Genomic DNA, 23,190 nt, shown 5'->3' with positions numbered 1-23,190 from the left:
TCTTGTCTTGTGTCTCTGTTTGGCTAGCAAAGTGTTCCGTAAAGTGTGTGTGTTGGGGGGAGGGACATTTTTTGGTTTCTGGTACAGGCTAAGGGGTGCATTGACCAGAAGCCCCCTAAAACTTCAAGTAAGAGCATTGCTGTTCTGGGGTAATGCATTTTCAGGAACATTTTTTCACTGGTAGGAACTAGAGTTTAGCTGATGCCATAGTTTTATCTCTAATTACTTTAGATGAGAAATTTCTATGAAGTGAAATGAAATATAGCAGTTGCACTTTAAATTTATTCTTCTTTTATTTTTCCTTCAGTGGGTTTAATATAAACTAAGCATTCACTATTCTCCCGCAGTAGTTAGATCCATGTTTGTACTGAGTTAAAATTCATAAATAAGTACCTTTTTTTTTTAAAAAAAAGATGATTTTTTATTTAAGGTCACATTATAAACTAGGAATAAATTTTGCCTTCTTCAAGGAAACAACTTGTATTCATTTAACTTTTACAAGTATAAGCAATTCTTAGACTTCAGTAGATTTCTATAGGGGTGATTATAATATAGTTCTATAGTGTATTATAATGCACTTATTACCTGAGATGAAAGCAAAAAAGATCTGTAAAGGGCTTATCACTATAATAAACAACTTGGGAAGCTGTAAGACTTGGCTGTAAACCATCAGGAACTGTGGTTATTTCTATGGCAGGAGCAGAGGAGAGCCTCTAGCTCACTCAGCTCTTCGCTCTCTTCCCTACCATTTCCAATTTTATACTTGATGTCCCCAAAAAAGAGAATGGTAGAATAGCTCCTGTCCTGGTTACCTCTCCCTCCTGTGCATAAGACCATAAACCACAAGTAAAAGTTAAGCTTCAGAGCTGTGAGAGAGCAGGGATCACTCAGTCCGGCAGTCTTGGTGTGTGGCATTAGAGGTGAAAAGACACACAGCTACGGGGGAGCAAAGCCTCAAACTCCATATTGCATGTACTCGCTTTTCCTCATTGGTTCATGCTTTTGTTGAGTACATGCAATTTGCCAGCAACCAATGGAGATGCAAATATGAGTAAAAGCTGGCCCATGCATCCAAGGAGCTAATCGTGTTGAATGGAAGAATCGCACGCACAGACGTGGGCAGAGTAGTACACTGAGTCCTGTCACGCAGGTTCGTATCAGGGTCACTGGTGGCAAGATAAGGATCTGCTCTACTGATGGGAGGGTCGGGGTCACGCAAATCAGTCCAGACCATCTTCATAGAGAACAGATTTCTTAGGCTGTGCACAGACGATGCTAATGGGTAAGATAAAGAGAAGATATTTTTCTTGTTACAATTTTTTTCTATTTCTTTCTAACCATTTCTATCAAAGAGAGCAGCATCTGAAAGGGTATGATGTGCTACTATAAGTCAATATTAGAAAATCCTGCATACCATGATCTTCATGGTAATCCAATATTTTCTATTGTTTTCTTCATAAGCCTGAACCTGGGTGTGTGTGTGTGTGTGTGTGTGTGTATTGCACTCCCTACCTTCACAATGTCACTCATCTGTCTCTTGATTTTGATTTTTCTGGGTATCACTAACCCAGGCTCTTATTTAGCTGTCCTAATACTTTTGCTATAGTTATCTAAATCTTTTTCTTCATCCAATACTACCATCTAATTAGTATTTATAAAATTTTAACAAGGTTTTCTTTTATTTGTCTTTTTTAAAAAAAAGATTTATTTATGTATGCACAACTGGGATATAGGCCAGAGGTCCTTGGACAGTGAGAAGATTCACCAGAGACAGATTGGGGAGCAGAACAGGTTGACAGATGAAGTACACTACTGAGGGGAGCAGCAGGCAGGTCAGGAGAGGTCTGCCATGCCATGTGGATCGCCTCTGGGGTGAGGATGGCGCTCATGCTGAAGTTGCTTTTAGCTACTTAGTGCTGGTGCTTTAACCTGCTGTGCCACCAGGGAGGGCCCTATTTGTCTTTTTAGTGAGTGCACTAAAAACATTTTTGCATACAAAAGAATATATTCAGTGAAATGTCATTCTTCCATCCTTGTGCCCTGCTCATCCAGCTCCCTTCTTCCATGGCAACCGGTATTACTTGTTTATATTGTATCGTTCCAGAGAGACTTTCTGAATGTACACATTAGAATTTTCGTTTTCTTACTGTTATACAGAAAATGGAAGATAAAAGCCATCCTGTCCTTTGCTCAATTTCGCTGAGCAGTATAGACTGGGGAATCTTTACATTGTCACCCGTGTACTTCTTCACTCTCAGCTTGGCTGCACTGACCCCTGTGTAAGGAGGTGTGTAGGCTAGTCAACTGTGTCTAGTTGACAGACGTGTGTGTTGTTCAGAATCTGTGTCTAATGAATGTGTACTGACACTTCTTTATATAATTGCTTACCTTTTAAAAACACTTCAGATGTTCACAAAGGAAATTCTGTATTTTGGCATGCAAAATTTTCTTGAATCAGAGCCCAAAAAGCTATATAATTTTACTGTGGGTAAATAGCTAAATGAACTTTCTCTTTTTGCCCAATGATTAAATTAAAGTTCTTTTCAAAAAAAAAGAAAGAAAGAAAGAAAGAACAAGCTCTTTAATTCTGTCTTCTATACTTCCCAAATGAACGTCTTTAACTCCCACTGATAAAGTTGTTTTCTAAATGGCCTTTTGCTGTTTATAGTCTCTCAGCCTAAGTCCCCACCTCCCAGCTTTGACTTTGGAATTTATGTCTGTTCTGGATTCATCCTGACTTCTACTTTCTCTCTTTATCTTTGTACATTTTCTCAATTTTTAGTGGTATCTTTCACTTAAAAACTGGAGCCCTTTCTGAAACACCACTCTGTTGACATAGCAGGTGTGTGCATGAAAATTCTGTCTTTTTCTTTTTAAATGTGTGGATGCCCTTTTTTTCCCCATCAGCAAGGTTATTACTTATGGAAGGATCTCTTTTAGTGTTTTATATATTAAAACATTATTTTAAACATTATTTTTAATAATGTATTTCACATTATTTTTTAAATAATATATTCACATTATTTTTAATAATGTATTTCACAGCACTCAAAATTACCCAAAATAATCCCTTCCCTATACATACCTTTTTACTTATTTTCCTTAACTATTCATCCCCTCTGTCTGCATGGGTTGGTCCTGGGATGAATGATGACCTGACTTTGCATTTCTGATTCTTCCTTAACCTTTTCAGCTCCGGCTTCTCTTCTTAGGCAGATGGACCCAGCCTGAGGCTCCATGTGTGCCAACATTTCTTGTTTCCATGACAACATAACTGCCATCTATTCCAATAGATTGTGCCAGTTCTGTTTTCTAAGTTGAGGTTCCCTGACCCCAGTGACATCTTTGTGCCAGAAGCCTTTCTAGGTCATCTCTTCCAAGTCCCTAGTCATTGTAACATCTGGGACTAATAATGACAGTGGCTTTATCAAGAGCTTCCTGTACACCAGACATGATTTAGGTATGCTATTGCAGCATCTCACTGACTCCTCCAAGCTGATGGGGACACTGCCCGCAGTGTATTGACCACATTCCACTTCTTACTGTTCAATACATAAGTTATATTTATGACCCTTCATTGTCACATGTACCTGCTGTCGACGTGTGGGTTAAGTGGCCAGTACTTGTTGATTCCGAAGAGGCACATGCTGCTTGGTCTCTCATGGTGTACATGAGGTTGTACAGTCAGGCGTTGCTCAGTGGCAGGGTACACGCTGAAGGACATATTTTTGGGTGATTTTATTGTAAGAACGGCAGAAGATACTCTCCCAAGCCCAGATAGTGCAGCCTTCTGCATACCTAGCTCATACAGGGATCACCAGAGTGTAGCTGAGCTCACTGACCCCAAATATTGTTATGTGGCTGGTGACTTTTAAGTCGTTTTAACTTTTTTCTAAAAAGACAGAGGCCGAGAGGCAGTGCTGCACATATGTGTTCTGCAGAAAGGATTTTTAGGTTACTTAATTTCTGGATTTTACACACTTGTGCTATTTTCCTTAAACCATAAATGATACTTTTATGCCCCTTCGATCCTCCAGCAGACTGTAAACTCCTCATGCAGGACCTTATTCCACAAACCCTGAGCTTTCTAGTTGTTAACAAAATTATTAATATAAATTTTCCCACATAGATTGCTTCAGATCATTAGTTGGATTAATTAATTTTGTATTAACTTCTGCCTTCCTTTTTTCTTTTCTCATTTTTCAGGAAATCATTTGCCAGAAGAATACTGTGAGTATTTTACAGGAATTTTTAAATCTTTTTCATCCACTAATCAGGTATTTTAAAATCTACACAAATTAATTTTTGTATATGATTTTTCCTTGTTTAATATATCTAAAATATCAATATGACAATATGACTGGTATATCTAAGTATTAGTTTACAGTAGAATGTTATAAAACTGAGAATTTACATTAATATTTTTTTTCCTAGATATGTGAAATTGTTTTGGAAAAAAATTAATTTTATATCCTGTGTTGTGGAATTATGGCCCTAAAGCAATATCTGTACACACAGACACATGCATATGTGTACACATGTACATATATGTGAGCACAGATATTTCTGTATAAGCTCTATACACATACTTACACAGACACCTGCACACATATTTACACACATGTGTATATGTATATGCATATGCATGTTCTCCTGTCACCTACTCAGAGAGAATGATTTAAGTTTTTAGGCCGCCTTTGGGATAGCGACACAGAATTCTTACCCTCTACATAAAATTAAACAAAAGTTAAAAAGTAATCAAAATAAATTTTAAAAATGCATGAGGAAAAAGTATACAGTGGACTCAGCCTTCTTATGCCAGTGGAGATTTTATTTCTTTTTAATTTTTGAAAGTCAGAATTTAAAACTGTAAATGATGTATCCAAAAAGGAACACTTTTAACATTGGTGGGAATGTAAACTGGTTCAGCCCTATGGAAACCAGTTTGGTGATTTCTCAAAATATTAATAAAAGATCTACCATATGATCCAGCAATTCTACTTCTAGGAATCTACCTGAAGAATGTGAAACACTAATTCAAAAGGCTCTGTGCATTCCTATATTCATCACCATACCCAAGATATAGGAGCACCTTCAGCACCCAAGGATAAATGAGAGTGTATGAAGAAGAAATAGGAGATTTACATGATGAAAATACTGTTCACTATATTTACAAAAATGAATTATTGTCATTTGCAGCATCATGGCTGGAACTAGAATGGATTATGCTAAGAAGGGAAAGTCAGAAGGAGAAAGACAAATACTGGATGGCATTACTCATGTGGAGTATAGAGAAAAATAACTAAGGGTCAGACAAAACCAAACCAAAAACTTTAGAAATCTGGCTGCACAATGGAAGTTACTAGAGGGGAAGGAGGAGAGTAGAGGGCAAAGAGGGGAGACGGCTGGGCTATTATGCAGGACTGTGGGTGCTTTGGTAGAGGTGTGGTGTGGTAGCATACACCTGAAGGATGTGATTTTTACCTCTGATCATATACAGTGTTGTAAACCCATGCTACCTACAAAAAAGGCTAAGTTAAAAGTGTTACAGCAATTTCCCAAGGAAATCAGATGGCACTCAGAGAGGTAGAGAGAGAGAGATGTACTTATCAAACAGGCTAAGGACTTAGTGAGATCAGTCACAAAAGGCTGAGCCCAAAATTACAGGATAGGAATGTCAGGTTTTATACAGTTTGTGTGAGCAAACTTGTCATCACACCCATCATAGCATAAGCTTTATTGTTTGGGAGGTTGGTCAAGGGCCTTTGCTACTACTGTGGACAAGCATCACTGCAGGGACTTTCTGCTCCAGCAAACAGCAGAATCCAAGCAACAAACTCCCCCAAGCAGCAGGCCTGGGAAAGTAGCAGAATCTTAACAGACTTGGGAAACTTCTTGCTTTAAAAGTATCTCTGCAACTTAGAGTGGAAATCACATAGTACATAAAAATCTGTGCATCATTGGATAAGTGTAAAAGGAGAATTGGTAGCTTTTCCATAGATCAGATATGTTATAAACCTGGTATTGAGATTTCACCAAGTGAGAGACTGATTGCAGTACATATAACATTGCCATTGTGAACTCTTATTCTTCACATCTCAGCAGGAAAAGAGCCGTTACAGCTTCATGCATCAGTTCAGCCTAACAGATAGGAAAACAGTGAAATTACAAATTAACAAAAGGCATGATGGTCACTGCCTATTTAGCAGTGTATTGAGTAGTCATGGAAGGTCTTTCAGGGCAGGTAGCAGTTACCTGAGACCTAAATGGCATGTAAGAGCCCAAAGGTGGTTTGGACTTCTGCATGGTTCATGAAAGCACTGAATAATGCATGTTATAAACAAATTACCCATTGATGTGAATAATGTGTCCTTAATAAAAGGAGGGTATTGGAGGGTATGTTACACCTTTATGTAATTTTCTAAAGTAAAACACATAATCAGCGTGATCAAAAAAAATTACAGTGAAGATAATTAGATTAAAACTAGATTTTTTTGAGCCTTGGGTTTTATAGCCATGAAATCAAACATAGGTTAAAAAAAGATGAATGTTGTTCATTTGTGACCATACATCTTCATGTTTTGAAATTTAGAGAGATGTGGTCTTCCTCTTTTTAGAAGCAGGTTTAAGTATTTTAGAATTAGTCCGTTGTTAGTAAAAGGCCGTCGTTGCACCTGAGGTGCTATTGTTGATCAGACACTGGTTGCTTTTATTTGCTTTGGGTTGTCAGTTATTTCAAACGATGGGTTGGTAGCAATCTCTACACAGAAATTGCAGTAATAACATCTCTAAATTATATGTGAGTTAACTTGGGAAATAAATGTTCCCATGTTATTAGTTTTCATTTTCACAGAGTGCTTTGCTCAGCCTTTGGTATCACAACATCCTGCACCAGCTTGCTCCCTCTGCACCTCGGGTCTGGAGCACTCATGGGACCTATGCATCTTACCACCCCACAACCCCTTTGTTGGATATCAACAGTGTTGAAGTTATCTATATGTTGCATCAGAAAACATAGGGATGGAGACTCCCTCCATAAAGTGCAATGAGGCCAGGGACTTAGGAAAACCCTCTGTGTGCTTGATATTTTCAACAAGGATCCTCAAGCCTTTCCCGGACTTGAGGAATCTGTTTCTCTCTCCTGCTTGCACGATTCTCGTTTTTCTCTCTTTACCCCTCCCTTCTAAACACACTCCCACACATCTGATAGTTATCCAATCCTAAAATTAGTTTTACACACGTACATTATTCCCCAGTGCCCAGTATTTCAAAAATGTATTAAATTTAATGTCTTGTCCACAATACATGTGGTATTAAGGCTTCAGAGAGTATGGAAGTTACCCAGCAGCAGATGATAATATTCTGAAACTAGTAACACTTTTTTGGTTTATTGACTTTTTATCTGTTTGTTCTTATTTTGTAACTTAGATGTGAAGCTTTTCTTTCATAATTATGAGTTCTAGTGCTTATCTAAAACAAGACTTTGATTGTAATAGTCTTTTATAGCCCACTCATAGTTTAAACTCTAGAAGATTTGGAAAGCAACCTCTTTGGTGCCTTTGTCTTCCTTTTCTGCCTACAGAGTGATTTGGATGAAAGGAGTAAGTAGATGGGAATACTACTCAATCTTGGTAACATTTTAGCAGTATATGTTCATTTTCTTCCATCTTGGTTAGCTTTCTAATTATTGTTCCATGAACGAGAACTTCAGAACCTTAATGTATTTAACATAGAACATCACATCTCAGCCTCTGCACGTTCTTCTTATAATTTACTGGAATTTCTTCTTATAATTTTCTTATAATTTCTTATAATTTACTTAGCAGAACTGGAAGTCCAGTTTTTGCTTAATTACCTGACATACAATCTACTCAAAGGATGTGTTCATAAATAAGTAAGGGCGTTAGCTCTTCTCTTCTGTTGGCTCTGAGACAGTAACTTGGCTCTTCAGGGTCTGCAGAAGGGGACCTGAGGCAGAGGGTTGGGATGTCCCAGGTAGAGGCATTCCAGGGCCTGGTGATGATGGCACTCCGCTGGAGGAGCTGGAGTCCCAGGTGCAGCACACACCATCTCTGTGACCTTGACGCCTTACCTGTTTCCTCACGTATAAAAATGAGACAGTAACACCTTCCCTAGTTGGTTGTTGCAATCTGGTGATAATCGCTGCTTGGCACACGTAAGTGGTGAAGAGTTGTTTGCTCGCAGTAGTTTAATTCTAAAATTAGAGAAGAGATGTATGTTCTGCCGAATGCTGCTATGGCTAGGAACCAATCGTCTGGACTCCCTGTGTTCCCTAAACCCATAACTAGTAGATTTCCTTATAAATCTCGTTTCATTTTTCATCCCTTTGCTGGTCTGTATTTTGGTTTGAAACTCTTTTATGTGCCTATCAAATATTTTCAACTCTCTTTTACATATTTTCACATTGGTACTCCCACTCCCTGAAATCACAAGCTCTGCATTAGTGAACATTTTACCCTACCTACTCTAGAGCAAATCTCAACCCTTTGACATTCTTCTGATATTTCAGCAATCAGGTTCTGTTGACTCATTACCCGGCATATAACAAGTACACCTTGAATATAATACATCCATAAATTAAGTCGAGTTCTGCTGTCTGAGTTACTACTTTTGGTTAGTGATACTATAATAGGTTTTTTTTTGTTTTGTTTTGTTTTTTCAGAGATCTCCACTTAATACTGGCACCTCTGACTTCTTCCTTGCTCTCAAAATCTATAACCAGGTGGCAGGTCTAGAAGATTCTTTGAGACATGGAGCACATGTGTGCCCTATTCAGCTGCTCACCTGGCCATGCTTTGTAGCATCCTCCCTCCTTTCTTCTTGTTTCTTTCTCTTTTAGCCCATCCTGTTTTCTGTCCCTGTTGTCAAAATGCGTAGCTTTGATCGTGTTTTCTTTCCAGCTCTAAATCCTTCCATGAACTCTCACTGCTCAGCATATGTAGTTTAAAACCTTTAGTTTTGCATTCAGTTCCCTCTCTGAGCCCTACATGCCAGATAGACTTGCCTACTCAGGGTTCCCAATGCAATTCTCCCTTTTTCCCAGTTCTGCTTTTATTTACACTGTGACTCTCAGTGGCATGATTAGGTAAGGACAGAAGATCAGTGTACCTTGCTCATCATGAGTCAAGGGAGCATGGCTGAGGGCTGAGGATAGAGAGAGGCAGGGTTGGGGTAGCCAGCCTTTGGAGGCCACAGTGACTTGTTTTATCTTCACCCTAATGGGGCTTTAAGCAGCTGAGGAATGCATAGAGATGGTTAAAAGACCATGCTGATGGCTAGGTTGAGAATAGACAGGAGGGCACGAGTGGAATTGGGGAGACCAGCTCCAAGCAGTACAGTGACCTAGGCCAGATGTGTTGGTGGCATGAGATAAAGTGCTGGCAACTTGGGGGGAGATGGACATGCGTGGGGCTTATTTTGAAGGTGGAATAGATAGAATATTTTAGCTGAGGGAAGCCTCAAGGATCACTTCTGGGCCTCTAATTTTAGTAACTGGAGACTAATGAAGCCAGTGACAGAGAGAGCAGCCTGGAGGGGAGTACTTTATTCTGGAATCACTTGTAGCCTTGCCTCTCATGTGGGGTACAAAAATAATGTTTGCTCTTACTATGTTCATGTATTTATGGTATCTGAGTACATTTGGAGTTCTCTGAAGACTAAAGGCCATGTTTTAACTACCCTCTTTCCTACAGCTATATTATAGTGCCTTAGTCACTTAGCCACGAGAGATGGTGAATAGATGTTTGATTCATAGCAATTGTGCCGTACAGGTTTTTGTATCATGTGCATGTTGTGATTATTTGAAAAAAGCAATTAAAGAAATTGGAGAAAATTTCCATTTCATAGGTCATAAATGAGAAATGAGGTTTTTGTGAAAAGTTCCTTCATATTCATTATTACTTAAAATGACTCACAGAAGACTTGGGGTTATGCAGGTGGTTCACCATCTCCTGGGGCCTCCTCTCTCCACAGATGTGCACAGGAAATTACACCTTTGTTCCTTACATGGTGACTCCACATAACAAGGTCTACTGCTGTGACAGCAGCTTCATGAAGGGGTTGACAGAGCTCATGCAACCCAACTTTGAGCTGCTTCTTGGACCCATCTGCTTACCGCTTGTGGATCGTTTCATTCAACTTTTGAAGGTGGCACAAGCAAGTTCCAGGTAAAGTTTGACAAAAATGCCATGATGATAATGAAGTGTTATTCCACTTCACTTGCTTCTACATCTTCTCAAAGAACTAGGGGAAAATGTGTCTTGTTCTCTATGGATAAAATAGAAGCCACATAGTCCAGATGTTATCATTTTACCCATAGGATAATAACTTGAAATCAGCAAAACCAACACAAAAACCAGATTGCCAGTTGTATTCTAGTAATGATAGAGGTGAAAATCTATTTAAACTAAGAAACAGAATTGGAGTATATGTTCAGGGATTTCTAGTATAGAGTCAAGAATCCTGCAAAAATTGCTGGGAACTGGCCCTCCATGGTGGCTCAGCGTGTTAAAACACAGCACTAAGACGCTATAGCCACTTCAGCATGAGTTCTATCCCCACCCCGGGAAGGTGACCACATGGTGTGGCAGACCTCTCCTGACCCACCCACTGCTCCCCTCAGCAGTGTGCTTCATTGACCTGCCTGTTCTGCTCTCCACTCTATCTCTGGTGAATCCTCTCACCACCCCTGCACCTCTGGCCTGTACCTCAGTTCTGTATGCATAAATAAATAAATCTTAAAAAAAAATGCTGGGAACATTTTTATACCTCCGTTAAGAGCAGCCATTTATATTAATAAATGTTAATGTTGAGTAGAAAAGTAGAGATTACATTATGTTCAAATCATAGGTGTACCTACTTTATTTAGTCTTACAGCAATAAAAATAAAATAGAAAGTTTGGGCATTTTAAGTGGTATATTGGAGGTTCTGGGAAAATTCACTGTGTATATTTTAATTGTTTCTGAAGCAAGACAAAGTGTTAAAATAAATATGCTTTTCAAATTTCTTGAAGTGAGATATATGTGGCGTTCCTTCAATGCATCTTAATGAACTGAGTGCCACTGACGTTGCAAATGTCATTCATTTCCTTATAAAATCGTTGCCTTTCATTGAAATCCTTTCTACTGTTAACCTTTGAAATGTGTATTTTCTTATCAGCCAGTATTTTCGGGAATCTATACTCAATGATATCAGGAAAGCTCGTAATTTATACACTGGTAAAGAACTAGCAGCTGAATTGGCAAGGATTCGGCAGCGAGTCGATAATATTGAAGTCTTGACAGCTGATATTGTCATAAACCTGTTACTTTCCTACAGAGATATTCAGGTGAGAAGATGCTTAAAGTAAAATCTTTGTCATGAACCATGTTGGTGAGTAAGGGAGTGTTAACATCAATTTCAGTTAGCTAATGAACTGTTTGTGTTCCTACACACAGTTTTTTATTGACTGTCCTGTTTTCCATTCTGAGATTTTCATAAAAAGACTCATGTGATTTAATCATCAGTGATTATGAAAGATTTGTATGGTAATGTTCTAAACTTTTTTCTCCAAAAGAGCAAGAAAAATCTATACACGTAGCTAACCCATAGACAGTTCACTCTATTCTGTTAGCCTGAGGCACACCTATCAGTCAAAGAGAGAAGGCTTTGTTTTGGCATATAATTGAAATTTATAGAGCTTTCTGGACATCTCTTACCCTTGAAATTGATAGTGCTAGATCTGACTAGCCAGAAGCAAAAAATAAGGAGTCAATTCATAATAAGGGTAAGATATAGAATGTAAATGTAAAACACACTAACACACCCTATTATTTTGTTATCTTAAAATTTTTTAATGTGATAAAGAAGAATGACCTCATCTCTAAGTTGGGCAATGCTATTAAATTTTTACAGCTAAATTTAAATGATACCTGGCTTCTTATTCCCATACCCAGCCATTTAGGTCCATGTAAACCTTTATGTGGACAACAGAGATTGACATGTGTAGGGAGGTGTACCACCTAGGAGCCCAAGGACTAGAGTTGCTTTTACTCTTGTTGAAATGAAATCATTGTGTTGCTTAGAAATTCAATCAGTTGCTCTATGTGTTTGAAATTTTGGAAATCATTTTCCTGAAAGCAATTGTTAGGACACTTCATGCCAGAATCTGACTTCATGAAGAACTAAACACCTGTATTTGGGCACATTATCTTGTTAAATGGATTTTTTGTTTTTTGGGTTTTTTTTTTGGCCAGATATGGTGATTATGTCACTCATGCTTTTACTCTATATAATCAAAAAACACAATATTAAAGAAAAAAAACATTTCTTCCTGGTTCTAGGTTGTCCAGAGTATTTTGTGAATACCAGTTCTCTTTGTTAATGCCCTTCTCGGGTTCAGTTAACTGGTAGTCATTTTACTTAGAACTTTCTCCTAATGGTTTAATTCTGTCTTATTCCCTGATTCTTTGAAAGGACTATGATTCTATTGTGAAGCTGGTAGAGACTTTAGAAAAGTTGCCAACCTTTGACTTGGCCTCCCATCATCATGTGAAGTTCCATTATGCATTTGCACTGAATAGGTAAGAAGTTCCCTTCTATCATGCCCTAACAGATTAGTATTTAACCTCAGGTTCTTTCTAGGGTATGTTTTTGCAATAGCATGCAACTACTGTATTAGAATATAGCCTGAACTGATCTACAGTAGACACAAAATATAAAAAAGTAGCATTATGATTTTTTTTTTTTTTTGTCAGTAAAAAAGGCTGTCACTGTATTCTTAACACTTCAGTTTCTCTGGGAGAGTCGCTATTTGCTACTCATATACTTTAGATTTCTTAAATTATGTAAATGTGATCTTTAGGCAGATTTACTCAACACCAGATGATTGTTCACCCAAATATAAACTAGAGTAAGGGCAATTATGTCTCCAGGAACATATTCCTAAGCAGAGAATATTTTCACCAGAACAGCTCTGGATATAGTTATAACCAAAACTCTGGTGCTCACATTTCACATCACATGTCTGTGAATCCGCTAGGGCAGGGACTGACTTCCCCAGTCTTGTGTCCAGGCGTCTATGCACATTGCACATGACCTAATGCCATTTTATGCTTGTGTCACCTCAGAGCGTCACCTGTGCTGCCACCATGGAGGCATCTAAAGCATCGGCCTGTCCAGAGTTTAGTTGTGTTGCTGTTCTCGTCCAGTTAAAGTTAATATAAATGTAATTACCACGACTGAAGCGAATGATGAAAAGAATAGGAGAGGGGCCATGTCATCTGAGCAGTTAGCATATGTTGCTGGAAGCTCGATCATCCTTATTTCATATAGAAGAGGAAGCAGAAGCTTGGAGAGGTTGATTGTATTGTTTCTGCAACTGTCTTAAAACTATTTTTTTTTCTCACTATCTTAGGAGAAATCTCCCTGGAGACAGAGCAAAGGCTCTTGACATTATGATTCCTCTGGTAGCAAGCGAAGGGCAGGTTGCTTCAGATATGTACTGCTTAGTTGGTCGGATCTACAAGGATATGTTTTTGGACTCTAATTTCATGGACACTGAAAGTAGAGACCACGGCGCTTCTTGGTAAGTATATTGGATATAAGCTAGATAAGTCCATGACATTAAAAAAAGTTGCTTGCAAATGAATATTAAATTAATGTTATTATCCTTTAAAGTGTGTATTGTGAACTAAATAAAATCTTAGGTTTTATAGCATTAGTAAACAATTTTGATAAGTCATTTAATATAGCTGACTAAACTGAAAGAAAAGAAAATAATTTAAGAAAACGTAATTTTAATGCTGGTTATGTATAATATAGTAAATCCCTATGTTAAGAATTTATGAAAGTTTATACAAAGATAGTAAAAAAGACCTCAATGAATAGAAACATATACTAAGCTTGTAGATGAGAAGACTTGTCATTACAAAGATGTTAAATTATCCTCACCAGGATATAATTTGACAAACTGATTCTGTACTTTATTTGAAAAAATAAAGGTCAAGAATAGGCGAGATCATTTTAGATAATAGGGTGGGGGATTTACTCTACTATATAACAAAATATAATAATTAGTATGAATGGAACATAGACAACACTGGACAGAAAAACCAGGAACATACTAAGATACACACATGAGATTACATTTGTGATGCAGTAGGCTTAGTGCATCAAGATGGAATTCTCATATACTAAGAAATTTTGTTTATCTGATTATAAAACTAATGGGAAATTGGATCTCTACTTGAAGAGGCATACACACACACACACACACACACACACACACACACAAATTAAAACCAATGAATTAAAGACCAAAATATGAAAAGTACACTTTAGGAAAAATATTTTAGAATAAGATACACCTAAGTACTTGTGATTTTGGTATAGGAAAGAATTTCTTAAATGAAGCTTTACAGTACTGTAATCCATAAAAGGAAGAGATAGGGATACTGGAGTACATTACCACTGGTTTCTGTTCATCTGACTCTGGTGTTTAGAAGTGGCAAAGTAGGTTTTGCTGCACTGTCCCTACTGAAAACACCATTAGTGAATGTTTGAAAAACATTTTTTAAACAAAAGTTTGAAAACACCAAAGAGTGATTAGAAGTAATTAGAAACTGGAGATACTTTGATCTTTGCATGAAGGACCAATCTCACATGTGTGAGATTCATGTTTAAATGGCTTTTACTTTGGGGTGTTCTCTCACCTGAAGGGTTACAGGGCAGGGGTAACTCAAGAGAAAAATCAGTCTTAGTGATTTGAGGAGTCAATTTGTGCCTGCAAAAGTGCCTGGAATTGGGTGGAATATGCAGATGGAACCGCAGAGGGAATGCTCCAAACCATTCTTTCCTGACTGCTGGAATTTGCATGTGTAGGGTAAAACTCAAAGAAGTCCAGCCAGAAAATAGTAACTGGAAGACTAAAGTAACTGAACAGAGAACTTTGGCAGCTGCCAAGTGCAATAGAGACAGACTTTGGAGCCTTACCAAGTTAGAGGAGCTTGATAAACAGTTGCGGAGGCTCCAGAAGCACCAAGCCTTAGAAATTTTTAAAAAATGCATCCAGGGTTAAGAAAGTGCACTAAAACTAATAGAAAGCCAAAGCTGTTAAAACCTAAAGCCAAGCCTCCACGTGGGAAACCATCAATCATTTTATTTGCTTGTTATAACAAAAGTCAGTAAACTTAAGAGGAGAGTAAGAGAATCCGAACTTTCTTCAACACATCATAAAAATGCCTAGTGCACCATCAGAGACTACTAGATTTGTGAAAAGTAGGAAAAATATTAATCAGTAGAAATAGACCCATAGAAAACACAATTTTGGAATTATCAGACATGGAAATTAAAATAGCAAAGATAAAATGTTAAACTACTGGAAAAGATGACATAATGAATGAAAATATGAAAACTTATAGAAGATATGTGGTCACTGGAATAGAAAGTAGAAATGAACCATAGGATATCTGATGTAAAAATTTGATGAGATGGGATTAACAGTAAGTAGGATACAATATGAAGAAGGGCCTATAAACTTGAAAATGGGTTATTAGAAGTAGTTGAGATAAAAGCAGAAGAAAGGAAAAAGATTGAGAAAAAATTAATAGTCTCAGTCATTCATGAAATGGCATTGAATGCTTTAAAACACACTACTAATTAGAGAGATAGTTGGAGAGAAGATACATGATGTAGCTGGAAAACTATCTGAGGAATTTGTGGTGAAATATTACCCAAATCTGTTAAACAAATGAACAGACTAAAACAATCACATGTCTAGGAAGTGCAGAAAAGACTCAAATGGGATAACTAGAAAAGGAAAACCATCCTTCAGAAATTCAGTTAAATAGCTATGAAACAACATATAACATATGTCATAAACGTAACCGGGAAAGAAGACAGAATGCAAGGAAAGAGGGGGTGCTGACCCCTCATACTAAGGTAGCCCATGGCTTTCTGAAAGTGCTTAAGAAATAATGGGCATCCAGGAATCCTATATCCTCTGATGAAGTCTTTCAAAAATGAGGACAAAATACATTTCTAGATAACACATTCTAAATAATGTGTTACGTGCAGAACTCTAAAATAAGAAATGTGAGAGGAAAATCCTTAGGTTGAAGGGAAGTGATAACCAAATGGAAATATGGTTCTGTAGAAAGGATTGTAGAGCACTGCAAATGGTAAATATATGAACAAATACAGAAATATCATTAGCAAAGGGAAAAAATAAGCCTCAGACCAGGAGTAATGAACATAGAAGAAACCAACATAGGAGTTATATTCAGTATACAGAAATAATTTAAAAAATTATCTTAAAACAATGCATAGAACTGGTTTATAGGCCAGAGGTCTGGGGGGGAGGGTGAGAAGATTCACCGGAGACTGAGTGGGGAACAGAACAGACTAAGTGGAGCAGTGGATTATACAGGAGAGGTCTGCTACACCATAAGCTCCTGGACAGGCCAGGAGCCACAGTGGTGATGGCATGATGGCACTGAGAGTTAGCCATTCTTATACCGCCAGGGAGGCCCTACCTTAAATAGCTTAAGAAAAAATATTGAAATGTGTATAGGATAGGTCATTTACAACAGGTTATCAGGTTATTCACAAAAGAATGGGAATGACAAATAGCCAATAAATGAATTCTAAAAACATACCCCCCTAAAAAAAATGTTTTATCTTGAAACTAAAGTAATAATATAGCATTTTACATATTGACATGAACAAAATTAAATCTAACAATATCAGTTGTTGGCAAGGATGCTAGGAAAATAGGAGTCCTAATGTCCCGCTGGCTTTGGTGGACATTTTAATGACCATTTAAAGATTGGGTTCAGTATGCTGTATACCAAAGAAAGGAAAGGAGTAGAAATGGATCATGGAGTGAATCACATGAAGCTGGAAGAATTTTTAAAGGATTTTATTTCTTAAGACTGAACAGTGGGTGTATGGGGATGTTGCTTATATTATTCTTTTGTACTTCTTAGTATTACCAAAACATTCCTAAAAATATTCTTTGGTAAAATGTGTTAAAGAAGGTTAGTTGAGTTCAGGAGTTCCTGCATGATAGCCATAATTTTTTTTTTTTTAATTATGAAGCAAGTGCAATATTTTTCAAACTTTTATCTTTAACTGAAAACAAGTGTACCTGAGGGTGTGAAGAAAAAGGAAGAGTAATTTGCTTTTGGTGGTGCATAAATCTGTGCAAACTTTATGGTAAACAGCATGGACAGACCTTTAAAAAAAAAAAAAGAAAACTATGGTGGTGTCATATTCAGCAGTAGCACTCTGGATATTTATCCAAATAATATGAAAAGGTTTATGCTCCCCTGTGTTTATAGCAGCATTATTCACAACAGCCAAGACATGGAATCAACCTAAATATCTACTGATAGATGATAAGGTAAAGAAATTGTGGTATGTTCCTCAATGGAATAATACTCAGCTATTGAAAAGTCTGAAATAATGTTTCTTGGAGCAACTTGGATAGATCATGAGGTGATAATAACAGAAATAAGTCAGAAAGCAAAATACAGCTTCTAGATGGTCTTACCCATTTGTGGAATATAAATAAGCCAAAAAAAAAAAAAGGGCAAAACAACAAAAATAACTCTTAGACTCTGTGAAAAATATGACCCCAGATACACAAGGAGTTGTGTATGTAATTAGGTATTAAAAAATAAAATTTTGTTATCTGTGACAACATGGATGGAATAGAAAAGGGCTATGCTAAGCAAAATGAAAACAAAATACCAGATGATTTGCCTCATGTGGAACAGAGAGGAACAAATCAAAGGAGGAGAAAAGCTAAACCAAAGCAACCCTAGAGATCTAACTGTAGACTGAAGCGCACGGGGGTGGGGGAACAACTAGGGGAGGCGCTCAGTGGGAGGTGGTGGACATGGTCGTGTAGCATGTGTCTGAAGAGGGGTGAACTAGGGCCCACAAATCATGGAAAAGTTGTAAACCCTTGTTAGCTCAGTGAAAATGACACAATGAGAATACAGGACTTCGCAGTGAGGGAAGACGGGAACTGGCAGAGGGCAAGCGAGGCACATGACCATGTTGAGGTGGGAACTCATGAAATGATGTAAAGGAATAGAAAATCAATGCAATTTGATTTTAAAAATCTCATATAATTATAGGGGCACTGAAATTGGGATAGCAGGTTATAAGCAGGGCAAACATTTGAGAAGAGTGATTTCCTAGATCCCTCATGATGTAGGAAAAGATTTAAAATTTTAAATTGAAGATTTAAAATTGTAGCATACATTTTTATTACAGCGCAGAGAATTTGACAGTTTCTCATAACCAAGTCTTTATTTTTGTTTTTACAAAAGAGGGGTGTAGCTAGGCAGCCTTTTTGCGACCAGGTTTACAATTCAAGAAAATTCTTAATTGTAAGAAAATTGGAATCTGCTATTTGGGAAGCTTGTACACCAGTATGAATGCTTTGATGTAATGGTAATCCTAAAAGTCTTGTTCTTGTGGTCAGTAAATTTAAATAGAAAAACATGTACTACGAAGTTAGTGTGCATTGTGTACAGAAATAAAATAGAAGTGTTTCCATATTTGAAAACAAACAGTTTATAGACTACTGAGAGCTTTCAAGGTCACACAAAGTTCAGTTAAGGAACAGAGTTTCTACTGCTTGTGTTTTTGTTAGCTCAATACTTCCAGATTCTGGTTCTTTTCTTGTGGTTCCCATTTTGCTGAGCAGCATGAACTGTCTTTCAAAAGAGCTTTGTGTTCAAGGTTTTCAGGCCAAATTGAAGATGTCAGAAATGGTATGATATCATTTTAAACTATCCATTAACTTTCTACTAAGAACAGGAAAGGCTGTCTGAGTTCTCAACCTTCAATGAGAGGGGCCTTCGCATTGATCTTGTATATGCCAAGCACTGATTTATTCAGTAATAAAAGGATGTCATTTTTCCTGTAGAGTGTCTGTTCACAAACTGCCCTTATTTTCACTAAATGCACTTATTTCATGGGTTGCTAGGGAGACTTGCCATCTATTTAAATATAGGTGTCTTTTTCATGCTCTCACACTTGTAAAACCTATTCTGTTGTTTTCCTATTTTGAGCTGGCTCCCAGTGTAGCCTAACAGGTTCATAGTGGTGTGTTGGTGCTGTCTCTCAACTCTTTCTCTTTTAGCACTGGGAAGGAAAGGCACATTGTCAAAACGCTGAAGCTAGAGGGCATCATTGCATTTAATGGGCATCTGCCAGGTTTACCCAGGGTGAGGCTTTTCCTTAATGAGGAATTCCAAAGAGACGTTTCAGCAAACCTTTTTTTTTGGAGCCACCGTCCTCTGCTCCCTTGTCAAATGCTGGCACTGAGATGAGTGGGATGTCATGGCAGGTGAAGTCAGTCCTCGGGTTTCTTTCCCTGGACACTTTCCATAGCCTGAGTCATTTTCTGTGGTTCGGAATAGATAATGACCTACTGACCATGGAAAGTTTTGGGATAAGTTGGGATGAGAGTCCCAACTCAACAACAGACGAACCTTAAGCAGCTGTGGTTACTGTGACTCATAAAAACCTTTCTTGCAGTTCTCCTGTTTAGCATTTTTAATGAATTTAATATGCCTGCCCCATAATAGAGGGAGAGTGTTATATACTGCTCTGGGCCTTATACCAAGATCGGGCACTCTTTTCCACCTAGAGAAACCTAATATAAGTCCATGTCCTGAGATGTTTAACTGCAGTTGAGAATGCAAAAATAGAACATAAAAAAATCTACGGTTTAGATTTTTGAAGTTTGCACAATTGTAGTATATTGCTAGAACAAACTTTGATTATTGAATCTTTACTGGGGTGGAGAGAGAGTTGAAGGAATACATGTTGCTGACTTCTAATAAAAAGGAGTTCTCTAACATTTACTGACTTTCATTGACATTTCTTTGTTAATTTTGCTCATTGAAGCACTTGTGGATGATTAAGATAATGCTGTTACTTTTCAAGAATTAGATCTCTATAATGCATGGGAAGATGTGAAAGTGCCTTTTTGATCTTTAGGTAATTAAACTGAATTTAGTTTTAAGATAACACTGTTCACTATGAAGCTAGATATAAGTTAGGCCAAGCAGGAATGGTGCTTGTTACAGATGCCAGATAGAAGATGCTTGGGCTGCGCTGGGAAAGGATGCAAGTGAGAGAGAAGCTGGAGGGCATCCCTCCTGCAAAGCATGAAGTACTATGACTCAAGAGCTTAGACTTCCATCCTAAGACAAGACCACAAAGTTTCTGGAGTGTAACTTCATGGAATGGTCCAAAGAAATATTATGGATCATGACTTAGAGGACCATGGGAAAAGGTTTATTTGCCAAGGTTATCTCCACAATTTCTTTTTCACTTTAATCTACAAATTAAATACCCACAAAATTATGCTGCATTCATAGGGAGGCTGATTTATCTAGAACATTTTGTTATATGTAGTGTTTGTTCAAGGGGTAAAATAACCAACCCTTTCGTCTTTAGAATCCACACAAGGTTTTTTCATGTATTGTTGATGAGTGGAGATTTACAAGTACTTGGAAAGTAGGTGAAGCTGACATTTTTTTCTTCCTGTTTTGCAGTTGAAACTTGCAGGCTCATATTTCTTGATGTCCTAGGATTATGAAAACTTGAATCCTGAGTTTTTCAGATGTAGTATTGTTTTTACTACTTCCTGGGCTCTGTTCCCTGGAATTTCCAGGAACAGATAGGAAATGTCTGTACTATTTCATTGAAGAGACATTGGACTTTGGGGAGCCTGGCATGAGAGAAATATCGACTGCATACTTAGAAACAGTACAGTCTTAGGCAAATCACTTAACTTTTTGTGAATTCAATTTTTTTTAAAGATTTATTTATTTATGCATACAGAAATGGGATACAGACCAGAAGTGCGGGAGAAGGGGGGTGTGAGAGGATCCACCAGACAGAGTGGGAGCAGAACACAGAACAGGCTTACTAACCAAGTACACTGCTGAGGGGAGCAGTGGGCAGGTCAGGAGAGGTCTGCTGCGCCATGTGGGTCACCTCTGGGGCAGGGATCGAACTCATGCTGAAGTGGCTTCAGCTTCTTAGTGCTGTGCTTTAACCTGCTATGCCACCAGGGAGGGCCCGCAAATTCAATTTTTATAACAACATCATTTCTATCCAGGTGAGCTAGAATGCACTTGACTTCCTCCAGTTACCGGAGCATCTTACTTCAGTAGACATCAACATTAACAAAATGTAACTTCTGAATCATCAGGCCCAGAAATAGGGTGACTATTGGAGGCTGAGTTGGCAGCTGGAAATGTCAGCCCAGGTCCATTCTGCCATGATGGCTTGGGAAGCTCTGCCCTTGGGCTACCCTTAGGGTCCAAGTTGGCTGCTACCTCTAGGCATCAATCCAGTGTAGCTGGAGGGAAAAGGAGACTGTGTTTTACTGTATTTTTTCTTAGGATCCACCCCACACCTTCCTTACATTTCTTTATGCTTCTATTTCATCATCAACCAACACTACACAAATCACTAGCAAGGAGGACAGTATCATTACACTGGGTTTTAGACTAATCACTTTGCAAGGGTTAAATGAAGCAGGTCCTGGTATTTAGTAGGCTCTTAGTGGTCTGTCCTTAATGTATAATATGTGAAAATATTTTGTATTGCTTTATGCAGTTACCCATGTTCAAAATGGATATTGACTACATTAAATTTCCCTTTTTCCTAAGAGTTCTCTCTCCCTTCTGGATCTAGATGAACATTTCAGCTAATGAGGGAAAAGTTAGTCTGTATACATTTTCCACAAACCTGTCTGAATATCATGTACCAACAATGCTTTGGTGTCACAGGGCTTAGCAGCGACTACTTGAAATCGCATTTGGTTTTGAGCATGATGGCATTCTCATTATTTTTTTTTTTTTTAAGATTTACTTATGCTTACAGAACTGGGGCACAGGCCAGTGGTGTGGTGAGCGAGAGGATTCACCAGAGACATAGTAGGGAGCAGGTCAGGCAGATCTACTAAAATACACTGCTGAGGGGAGCAGCAGGCGGGTCAGGAGAGGTCTGCCATGCCATGTGGGTCAGCTCTCTGCCCAGTGCTGCAGTGGCTTTGGAGAGCTTCCTATTTCGGTGCTTTAACCCATTGCACCACCAGGGAGAGCCTGGCATTCTCATTTTTAAGGGGAATTATGAAGTCATTTTCAAAACTTTTGAAAGGAAATTAGGTGCTTTCATTGTATTAGAATAATCATCACTCTCCTGTTGCAGTGCCAAAAAAGACCTATAGCCAGGAAATTAAAAGCATGAAAGCTTTTATATGTTCATTAATATGTACATTTTTCCATAGTAACTTGGGAAAGAACAGACAGCTTTGCCTTATCAACAAAATTTCTTTTACGTCATGTGCTCTTCGAACAGTAATGTGTGCCTAATGAAGATTTAGTTTTTACATTATTAATAGAGTTGGCTTTTATGTAACAACCAACTGACATGCAAATAAAGACTGATGTCTATTTTCCATTTGTCAGATTAGCCCTTTTTTCTTTCTCTTGGCTTTAAGATACCTTTCTCTGTATTATTGCTATTTCCATTAGACTCCAAAGCTCCCAGGGTCCTATTTCACCATCATTCCATTGACCTAATTTTTTCATAGTCCTTCATTGTATGTATCAGGTGTTAGCAAATGTTGGGTGATTTTCATTTTCAGAATATACAGTGTGTTCTGTGTGGCTTGTCATATCCAGCGTGTTGGTGTCTAGATTTAGATGGCTGCTGAGTTCAAGGATAACCTGAAGACAGGGAAAACAAGGTGCCCACCATTGTTTTATAAACAAGAACTCTGGTCTCATATATATTTTGACTTTGGTTTAATACCACAGTCAGCAAATGATAGATTGGATGAAGCTCTGTTATGACATGACCAAGTCCGAGAAGTCCGAGAATGGCAATGTTTAATATATCTCATTGTGGAGATTCCTAATTGTGCACCTAAAGAAAGCAGCTAAGACTTGTTTTATATAATCTGTTTGTCAAAGGGATGAGTGGGAAAACTATGTATTTGCCAGGTGTTATGTTGGGAGGAAGAAGAAGAATGAAGAATAGGGGTATTTCATTCAGTGAACCAAAGCAGTCATTTCCAAACCTGGCTGGATATCAGAATCACTTGGGAAATTCTTCAATAATGTGGGTTTCTTTGTCCCTGGTGTTTGTTT

General features: G+C 37.9%; 1 protein-coding gene across 2 annotated transcripts in view; it reads left to right on the top strand.

The window, feature by feature from the left end:
* The window catches only part of MAP3K5 (mitogen-activated protein kinase kinase kinase 5), a 198,912-nt gene that overhangs the window by 82,599 nt on the left and 93,123 nt on the right, over window positions 1-23,190 (top strand). For both annotated transcript variants that reach the window (XM_004673883.2, XM_012722711.1), the window contains exons 3-7: window positions 4,207-4,230; window positions 9,994-10,187; window positions 11,180-11,348; window positions 12,476-12,582; window positions 13,416-13,586. In XM_004673883.2, coding sequence (XP_004673940.1) covers window positions 4,207-4,230; window positions 9,994-10,187; window positions 11,180-11,348; window positions 12,476-12,582; window positions 13,416-13,586 — 665 coding nt within the window. The remainder of the gene's footprint in view (window positions 1-4,206; window positions 4,231-9,993; window positions 10,188-11,179; window positions 11,349-12,475; window positions 12,583-13,415; window positions 13,587-23,190) is intronic.

The sequence above is a fragment of the Condylura cristata genome, unplaced genomic scaffold, assembly GCF_000260355.1.
Source record: "Condylura cristata isolate star-nosed mole 26May11 unplaced genomic scaffold, ConCri1.0 scaffold00001, whole genome shotgun sequence".
Lineage (NCBI taxonomy): Eukaryota > Metazoa > Chordata > Mammalia > Eulipotyphla > Talpidae > Condylura > Condylura cristata.
The sequence above is the reverse complement of the archived record's forward strand: the minus strand, read 5'-3'. Positions and strand labels throughout refer to the sequence as shown.